Source organism: Sapajus apella, unplaced genomic scaffold (genome assembly GCF_009761245.1).
Source record: "Sapajus apella isolate SASKATOON/1434 unplaced genomic scaffold, GSC_monkey_1.0 scaffold117, whole genome shotgun sequence".
Classification (NCBI taxonomy): domain Eukaryota; kingdom Metazoa; phylum Chordata; class Mammalia; order Primates; family Cebidae; genus Sapajus; species Sapajus apella.
In genome coordinates this window covers 1282819-1292673 of record NW_022437057.1, presented here as the reverse complement: position 1 = coordinate 1292673, position 9855 = coordinate 1282819, and the positions used below count along the sequence as shown (strand labels likewise).

Here is a 9855-nt window from a genome sequence, read left to right as displayed (position 1 = left end):
GAGAGAGAGAGAGAGAGAGAGAGAGAGAGAGAGGGGAGTTAATTGGCCTCAGATTTTCTCACTCCCTTTTCAAGTTGGTAACACGAGGCAGCCCAGGTCAGATTCAGGTCAGCGACGTTTGGGCTCTTTAGTGCCCCTCTGTGAATACCTCATTTCTGTAATAGTTTTTCCTTTAAAAACAGCTCTGCCTTCTTTGGCAGATGGTGACATTCCATTAGCATATGGAATATTTTTCAAAACACATCCGAAAGCATGTCTCTTACGGAGGAGACTGGGCAAAGCGAACGAGTGTCTGAAAAGTATGTTGGGAGCAACTCAACATTTAACAGAAGGCCCCACTCCCGCCTTTGCCCCCGGCCTCTCCATCGTCTCTCCTGGGTTGTTACTGTAACCAAAATGAGGCAGGAAGATGTTCCCCAAAGCTTAGTCTGTTAGCTTTACTGGGACTGTCCCAGTACCCAGGGTAGCTAGAGAGAGGCTGAACCCAGGATGAGAACATGATTCTTGGCTTGGGCTGGATGTTGGCAAACCCACGTGGATGTGGCTTTGGGGCGGTGACGGATACCTTGTGCACTGAGCACCTACTATGTGCCAACTATGTGCCAGATGCTGTGGGTAACATACATTATTGTCATTCCTGCTGAAATCCATCTAGCACACAGCGAGCATGTGTCAGGGTATGTCACCACCCTGCCCAGCACTCCCCAGTGGCTGCCACTATGCTTAGAATCAAGTTCAAACTCCTTGTTATGGTCTTCAGTAACCTCAGCCCCCCTCTTCCATGTCATTTTATGTCCAGTTTTTCTTTCTCACTCCCACTCCGCGACATGAGCTTTCTTTCCGTTCTTGTTACGACTTCAGGGCCTTTGCACGCACTGCATGCGTTTCCCCAGCTCTTTGCATTGCTGCCTCCTCATCATTCAGGTCTCAGCCAAAGTACCGCCTCCCCAGAGGAGACTTCTCTGACCAGACGATCTAAGTTATCCCATGTTCCCCCACTGCGTCCTGCATTCCATTTACTCCATAGTACTCACCATTACTTTATTTGTCGACTTGTATTTATTCAAGACACATTTACTGAAGGCCTACTATGTGCTGGGTTCTAAGCTAGGCAGTGACAAAATGGACAACTATTCCCGCCTCCAGGAAGCCTACATGATGACACCGCAAGGCAGATGGGAAACGTGCCATGTTTCTGACTTCCCTTACCAGAAATGTAGCCTTAAGAACCAGGACCGAGCGACGGCCTCCCTTCGCTCTCCATGCCCGCTCTCTGGCTGTCCGCCTGCTCCGCTGCCCGCCCCGCCACGTGACGGATCAGGCAATCTCCTTCGCCGAGTACTTCCTGGTTGGAGACATCGCCGCCGCCATCTCCAAGACGGCCGCCGCCCCGATCAAGCGGATCAAGCTGCTGCTGCAGGTCCAGCGCTTGAGCAAGCAGATCGACGCGGACAAGCAGTACAAGGGCATCGTGGACTGCATCGTCCACATCCCCAAGGAGCAGGGCGTGCTGTCCTTCCGGAGGGGCAACCTGCCCAACGCCATCCGCTACTTCGCCATACAAGCCCTCAACTTCGCCTTCAAGGGTAAGTACGAGCAGATCTTCCTGGGGGGTGTGGACAAGCACACGCAGTTCTGCAGGTACTTTGCGGGCAACCTGGCCTCCGGCGGTGAAGCCGGCGCCACCTCCGTCTGCTTCGTGTACCCCCTGGATTTCTCCAGAACCCGCCTGGCAGCCAGCGTGGGAAAGTCAGGCACGGAACGTGAGTTCCCAGGCCTGGGACACAGCCTGGCGAAGGTCACCAAGTCCCACGGCGTCCGCGGCCTGTCCCAGGGCTCCAGCGTCTCCGTGCGGGGCATCATCATCTACCGATTCGCCTACTTTGGCGTTTACGATACCGCCAAGGGCATGCTCCCTGACCCCAAGAACACGCACATCGTGGTGAGCTGGACGATGGCACGGACGGTAATGGCCGCGGCCGGCGTGGCCTCCAGCCCCTTCCACACGGTGCGGCGGCGCGTGATGATGCAGTCCGGCGCAGAGCAGTGACGTCAGGCACACGGGCGCCGTCGGCTGCTGCAGGAAGACCTTCAGAGACGAGAGGCGCAAGGCCTTCTTCAAGGGTGCGTGGTCCAGCGTCCTCCGGGGCATGGGGGGCGCCTTCCTGCTGGTCCTGTACGAGGAGCTGAAGAAGGTCTTCTAAGGGCCTCAGCGGCCTCCTCCACACGCACCAAGGGAACCAAGAAAACCACGTAGAATCCTCAACTGTGCGGACCACCGACCTTTGAGAAATTCCAGTTGTCTTTGTCCCAGCTGGATCCTGCCTGTAGACAGCCAGGGAAGGCTCTAGAAAAGGGGCGCGTTGTGATCCATGTCTTGATCACCGTGGGGAGGGAACCATGGCGTCCTTGCTGCACGCGAGTGAGACACTCCAATACTCAGACCTAGAGTCCAGATGGTTGTAGGACTCAAGTCGTGTTTAAGTATTTATTTAAAACAAGAGCGCCATGTCCCCCATTTGTACTGAAGCACTAGCCCCTCTTTTGCACAGCTGAGTACTTGCACTTATGTTCTGTGGGCATCCTGCTGCGAAACAATAACCAAAAAATGCAGGATGTGTTGGGGGAGGGGGAGAACCAGGACCTTGTTTGTCTTGTTCAGAGACTATTTTGGGAAGTGGTGATCACAGAGCTCAAGGAATTGCAGTTAAATGAAGAACTGAGCCCACATCTTATAAACAATTGCATTGAGGCATAGGCAGGAAGTGGCTTTCAAGATGGCCCCGCTAGCAAAACAGCAGAACCAGGATCTGAACCGTGTTCTGTTTGATGCGGAGGCGGGACATCCGTGACGCCTGCCCAGCCCAGGCATCTTGCTGGGTGCTTTCCGCACTGCTTCCTTCTTCTCAGCCCAATATTTGGGTCCTCCTGCACTCCCCACGCCGCACCCGGCTTACCCCTGGGCTGCTCTCCTAGCATCCTGCCCTCAGTAGGGCTACTTGCTCTCGGCAACATGTTGGTTAATATCCTTTGACTCTCTCAGCCCGTTTCCTCATCAAAATGAGAATTTGAGCCACAGTATATCCGCTAAGGCATGTACAATTCTATTATCCTGCCTTCTGACTAACCCATCTGTAAATTGTGTTCAATAAGAGGTGATAACTAAGTGGTTAAAAATTAATTTTGATTTCTGCAGTTCCAGCGGAAGAGCAATGATCCATGTAGTCTTAGCTGCTACCTCCTCTCAGACCAGCATTCCTAGCTCTCCACTCTGCTCACTGTATTGATCCAGGGCTACAAGTCCCCTTCAACTGGCTTCTGCAAAGAAGGGTGTTTATTAGCTTGTGTCACACATAGCCCAGGAATAAGCTGGCCACAGGCATGTCTGGATCTAGGAGCTCCAACTGTGTCATCAGCTCTTGGGGCTTACTCTCTTTGCCTCTCTGTCTGGCTCTCCTCTCTCACAGTTTCATTCTAAAGCAGGCTTGCTTCCCACATGGTAGCCAGGTGGCTGCCGGCAGCCCCAAGAACACATCCTATCCTTTGAGTATCTCCGGTGGAGCAAAATCTCTTCCAGTCATGGGACCAAGTCTCTTTGGTTCAGTGGGAATCGTGCCCACCCGTAAAACCCATGGAATTAACCCTAATGGTCAAGGTTGGAGTCCACCCCATACAAACCACATGGGCTGAGAATGGAAGGGAGGCAGATCTCCAATGTATTAGGATTCTGGGGTCCAAAAAGAAAGGGGAATGGAGGCTGGACAGACAGAGCCCAGTGTCCCCTGCTGCCGCCACTAGGCACACCTTTTCCTGTGGGAAATGACTACTTTTGCATGTTCTTCAAGGCCTAGCTCAAATATCATCTCCTCCCAGATCCACAGAGCAGGAGCTAAAGCCCTCAGCCCCTGAACTCCTTTTGAGCCCTTTTCACTTTCTCTTTGGTATTTTAGCTTTTAATGTGCATGAGCAGAGAGAGTCTGCCTTTGGGGTCAGAAAAGTTTGGGTTCAAATCTCATCTGCGCTCTTCAGGAGTCAGGTGACCGAGGACAGGGTATGGCTCCTTTCTAATCAATCCTCTCTCCTGGACCTGCTCTGAGCATTAAATGAGATGAAGTGAGCCCAGCCAGGGCATAGGGGGAATTCTGATTTCTTTCATGCCAGGATCCATGTTTTGGTCCTCCCTGTGTCTTCAGCCCCAGTCACAGGTACTAAGAACAGCAGATGTGTTGAATGAACAAACTCCTCGATTCTGGAACTTTGGGCATGCAGTGGAGTTTCCCCTTTCACAGTGCTCAGATTCTAAAGTGAGCACAGAGTTCAGATGCTTGAAAAACCCTTAAAATGTGGATTCAATACAGTGTGCAAGGTGTGTGTGATGTTACCCAGTGCGGCGATTTCTGCACCAATTGAGAATCTGAGTACAATTGAGTTGGCCAAGGGCAAAAAGAGAAAAGTCTACATGCAGGTAGTCATTCTACATACTGTGTAGTCATTCAAATGATTCTGCTTTTAAACTAACTATTGGGAGGGATAGGGCGGTGAGAGGGAAAAGGGAGACGAGAAGAGGGTGAATTCTAAATTTTAAATTGCCTGCAAGGTTCATTCCACATTCCATTCTGCTTTTTTTTTTTTTTTTTGAGACTGAGTTTCACTCTTGTCACCCAGGCTGGAGTGCAGTGGCATGATCTCGGTTCACTGCAACCTCCGCCTCCCAGGTTCAAGTGATTCTCCTGCCTCAGCCTCCCTAATAGCTGGGATTACAGATGGGCGCCACCATGCCCGGCTAATTGTGTATTTTTAGTAGAGATGGGGTTTCACCATGTTGGTCAGGCTGGTCTTGAACGCTTGACCTCAAGTGAGCCACCCTCCTCGGCCTCCCAAAGTGCTGGGATTACAGGCATGAGCCACCGCGCCTGGCCCTGTTCTGCTTTACTATGTAGCCTTCGTCATACCTTTAAAATGTGTCAGGAGGCTCGTTTGTTGTGGGGAGAACTGTGGTTCATATACAGAAATGAAATGACAAGCATGTGTAGCAGGACATGGGGCTCAGTGAACATGGTGGGATTTGAACCCAAGTCTTGCTGACATACGTGGTCCTTGGAAAGCTGTAGAAAACTTCTGGGCCTCTGGGGCCTGCATGACCCACTGGTGGCCTCACCAAACTGGACCTCACCCTCATGCCCTGAGATCAGTCACTGAGACTTAGGTTCTAAAGCTGCAAGTGAAATTGAATGGGTATACAACATGGTTCCTTTTTTTCAAGAATTTCAGTTTTTAAGTTTGGATTTGGGAGTACATTTGCAGGTTTCTTACCTGGGTATATTGCATAACGATGAGGCTTGGAGTAAGACAGATCCCATCACCCAGGTACTGAGCACAGTACCCCATACGTGGTTTTTCAACACTTACCCCTCTCTCCCTGCGTCTAGTAGCCCCTAGTGTCTACTCTTGCCATCTTGATGTCCGTGAGTATCCAAAGATGTGGTCTTGCTGCTGTTGCTCCCTCCTTAACTCTTGGCTGGAGAGCAGAATTCAGGGAAGCAAAGTTGATTTTGGCTCCCTTTCTGTAAATCTTGATAGGCATAGTTTCATTCTCAAGACAAGTACATAACCTTGACTACCTTCCCCATCTTGATCCCCACCTCCCAAACCCCATTCAGCCCTGTCTAGAACTTGTAAAGCACGTGGCCTTACTTTTCCAGGCACAAGTTTTATTGTTGTGCTTCTGTGGAGTCCTCCATGTGATTTCTGGGGCAGCCCTGTCAACCCTCTGGGTGTGATCTCAGCCAGAATGTGTCACGATGGCAGACGTGGGATGAAAGGAACTGGGAAGAAAGGAACTGGGATGTCCAAATGGTCCTAGACTCCACAGGTGCCCTCAGAGGCAAAGGGGCTTCCTGCTGAAGCCCAGGCCCACCCCGCCAGCATCTGAACAGGACTGTCACTACTACGGAGGTCCCAGTTTTGGTGACTGTGGGTTCCAAAACGTTACCTTTTCTTGGGCAAAGTCAGGCTGAGTTGGCACTGGCTCTTTGAGGGGCAGCCGAACCCCACGCTTCCCGTGCAGACCGGTGGAGTAAGAGCCAGGGTCCCGGGCCACCTGCCTGGGGTCTGCCCTGGTTTGCCACGAGGTTGGGAATTCGGGCAGGCTTTTAGCTATCAGATCCCTCCATAGCTGGAGTTCACAAAAACTTCACTGTGTCACTCCAGTGTCAGTTTTTGGTTTTTTGAGCATCCTCTCGTCCGCCACCAACTTGCTGATCACTCAGTCTCTTTCTATTTAAATCCAAAGGGACAGAGCCTAATCAGCTCCAGGACTTGAAACTCCTGGGCAGGGCTTTTTCTTCCAGCCTCTTCATAGGTTACCAACCAGCTGGTAGATGGGCTGCTCTTGAGTTTAGGGGATGGTCTTTTGCCTAGTGAGGGGGCATTTCTTGTTCAAGCCCAGCCTAAAGCCATTTTCCTCCCCCTGGGCCTCCTGATGGGGTGGTTTCCTTTAGGAGGGCACTCAGGTGTGGCTGACACCATCACTCACAGATCAGGACCCAAACTTTACCAGGAGGCTCTGCTTCTCCCCATCCACCCCAGCTCCTTGCTAAGTTTTGACAAGGTCAGCAGAACTGAGTGAGATCCAAGGGACAAATGTGCCCGTGCTTCATGGCTCCTGGAAGTAAAAAGGCTCAGCAGGAAGGCTGCGATTCACAGAGAAACATCAGTTTTGCACTGTGTCTCCGAATACTAACCATGACTGCAGTCTCTACTGGAGTCTGACTTCTCTCTTTTTATTTTTAATTTTAATGTTTTAATTTTTTGTAGAGAAAGGGGTCTCGTTGTGTTGCCCAAGCTGATCTCGAACTCCTGGCCACAAGCATCCTCCTGCCTTTGCCTCCCAAAATGCTGGGATTACAGGCACGAGCCACTACGACTGGCCCCATGACTTATCTTTATATTCCAGTAGGTAGCCCTATGCCTGGCACTTAGCTGGCTCTCAGGATACTTTTTTTGGAGTAGCCATAAATAAGTAGGGATGCCCCAGGGAGACTGGGATGAGCAATACTGAGGAGTTTCAGGCACAGTTCTCCGGCCAAAGTGCTTGGTCTCTTTCCACCATCACCTGGTTTCCCTGGATCAGTTTTACATCTCATTAATAGCTTATATTTCATTTTCTTTGTAGTTCCCTTGCAGTGTTTCCCAGTGTGCGTCCTGTGGGATACTAGTTCAGTGGAATATTTTTTTTTTTTTTTTTTTTGGAGACAGAGTTTCGCCCTTGTTACCCAGGCTGGAGTGCAATGGCGCGATCTCGGCTCACCGCAACCTCCGCCTCCTGGGTTCAGGCAATTCTCTTGCCTCAGCCTCCTGAGTAGCTGGGATTACAGGCACACACCACCATGCCCAGCTAATTTTTTGTATTTTTAGTAGAGACAGGGTTTCACCATGTTGACCAGGATGGTCTCGATCTCTTGACCTCGTGATCCACCCGCCTCGGCCTCCCAAAGTGCTGGGATTACAGGCTTGAGCCACCGCGCCCGGCCTTCAGTGGAATATTAATTATTATAGTGCAAAGGGATTCTGAGATCAAGTGAGTTTGGGAAATACCAAGTTAAAGAAAAGGAACCAGGGTTATTTGCTGAGGGACTTATCAGAGCCTTTAATGTGTTAATGTATGTTGTTACCATCCACAAAGGTAATGGAGCCTTTCGTGTTTCCCACACCTTTTTGACTTTGACATCATTATTTTTTCCCCTATGAGTATCTCACAGGACTAGTGTTCTGAGGAGCAGTACACTGAGAAGTGGAAAGGAAATGCTGTCTTTCCCCTTTATTGGATATGTGGGATTCATAGAATTTGCTTATTTGTCTGATCCATGATTGCCGGATGTGGGAAGATAGGCATGAGTTAGACTGTCCATCTTCAGAGAGGTTTCCTGCTCTTCCTGGTGGTCCACTAGTTATGGGCTGTGGTTGCTATGGTGATAGCAGGGAGGCTGCAGACCCCAGAGGGGCCTGCAGATATGCCTATTAGGCAAATCTGTGTATAAACTTTGGGCAGTTTCTTCTTTTCACTTGGGCTTGAGTCACAGCATTGCGTACCCTAAGAAAACATCATGAGATATACAAAGTTGCCTTACTCCCACAAAGCAGCCTGGTTTTCGTCTTTGAGTAAGGACGGGCTGGTAGGAGTAGAACATGGGATGATGTATCGCTTCTCCTGGGTTTCTCAACCTCAGCACGACTAACATTTGGATAGGATCACTGTTTGTGGGGCCTCTCCTGTGCCCTGGAGGATGTTTGCGGCGTCTCTACCCACTGGCCTCTACCCACTAGATGTCAGTAGAAGGTATCATCCCTCCTGCCTCCCCATTGTGAAAACCCAAGATGTTTGCAAACATTGCCAAGTGTCCCCTAGGAGACAAAATCCCTCTCCCATTGAAAACCACTGCTTTAAGAGAAGATTGTGCCAAGTCTGTGGAAGACTGTTGGAATACTCTTGGAAGCATTTTACCATACTCTTGGAAGAAGGAAAATAGTGCTATCATGCTCAAAGCATGGTCTGAGAGCCTATAAGACATGCCAACTAATTAAATTCTCCCTTGGGGCGTTTTCTTAACTCATCCTTAAAGCTCATGTATCTGTTGAGTTTCTTGGTTGCAAGTTACAGAAAACCCAATCCAAAATGGTCTAAGCCAGAAAATGAATTTTTTGGCTCTAGTAACTGAAGAGTCCAACATAGAGCTAACTTCAGGTACAGCTGGATCCAGGTGCTTAAACAGTGTTAGCAAGAATCAATAATTTTTCCAAATCTTTGCTCTGATTCCTCACTATTGATTTCATTCTCAGACAGGCTCTTCCCATGTGGCAGTGAGAAAGGTGCCAGCAGCTCCGGCCTACTCCTCACTAGAACAGATCTGGTGGAAAGGGAAAGCTTCTCTTCCCTCACGGTTTAATGCAAGTCCTGGATCTGATTCCCATTGGCCCAGGATACTATGCGATTCTCATTAGCTATGCCGGATTCACATGCCTGTCCCCACAGCCTGGGGAGGAGCCAGCACCAACGGAACCGTTCAGTGGGGAACAGGGGAGGAATGGTTCTTTAGAGACAAACGGGGGCAGTTACTTGAAGAAAGGTTAGTAGATGCTGGTCAGGGAGGCACCTCTATTTCCTCATTAATAAAAATAACTAAACAGCAACCAATGGCAGCTCCCACTTGTGGAACATGAACTCTGTACCAGACCCTGCCTGCCCTGCGTTATTCCTAATCACCACCAGCATCCTGAGAGGCAGCTATTGTCAACCTGTTTTACAGATGGGTAAGTAGAGTCTCAGAGTTAGGTGAAATGACTTGGCTGAAGTCACAAAGCGGGGCAATGGCTGAGCCACAGACCAGAGGCATCCTTTTCCCTCCTCTAGGACACCCTTTGTAACCAACTTTCTTCCTGCAGCAATCCGAAAGGAGTCACAAGATCTCCTGTTGCTATTTTGGCAAGAGGTGGGCAGATATTGGAGGGCCGCCCTCCAGGCCACTGCCCAACCTTTTCTTGTAATTTAATGCCAGTTTGTGACAATCATCCCTGAAGGGCCATATTGATACAACAAGAAAGGGAGTGCTTGGCTGGTGTTTTCTGGCTTGGCTTTGTTTTGTCTGCTTGGTCTGTTTTCCTTGCCTCCTTTTTTGCCCATTGCTGCTGTTTTATCTTCCGTTCCCCTGGGGGGCCTTCAGAGGGTGCACTATTAATAAAGCTAACATTGGCCAGGAGCGGTGGCTCACGCCTGTAATCCCAGCACTTTGGGAGGCTGAGGTGGGCGGATCATGAGGTCAGGAGTTTGAGACCATCCTGGCAAACATGGTGAAACCC

At 50.1% G+C, this 9855-nt stretch overlaps 1 protein-coding gene across 1 annotated transcript; it reads left to right on the top strand.

Annotated features, from left to right (window-relative positions):
* The first annotated feature begins 25 nt into the window (after positions 1 to 25).
* Positions 26 to 2373, top strand: LOC116538093 (ADP/ATP translocase 3-like). The gene is given in 2 exon segments (XM_032260339.1): positions 26 to 2037; positions 2039 to 2373. Coding segments are annotated over 2 exon segments (1014 nt in total). The 5' UTR covers positions 26 to 1189; the 3' UTR covers positions 2205 to 2373.
* Positions 2374 to 9855: the final 7482 nt, after the last annotated feature.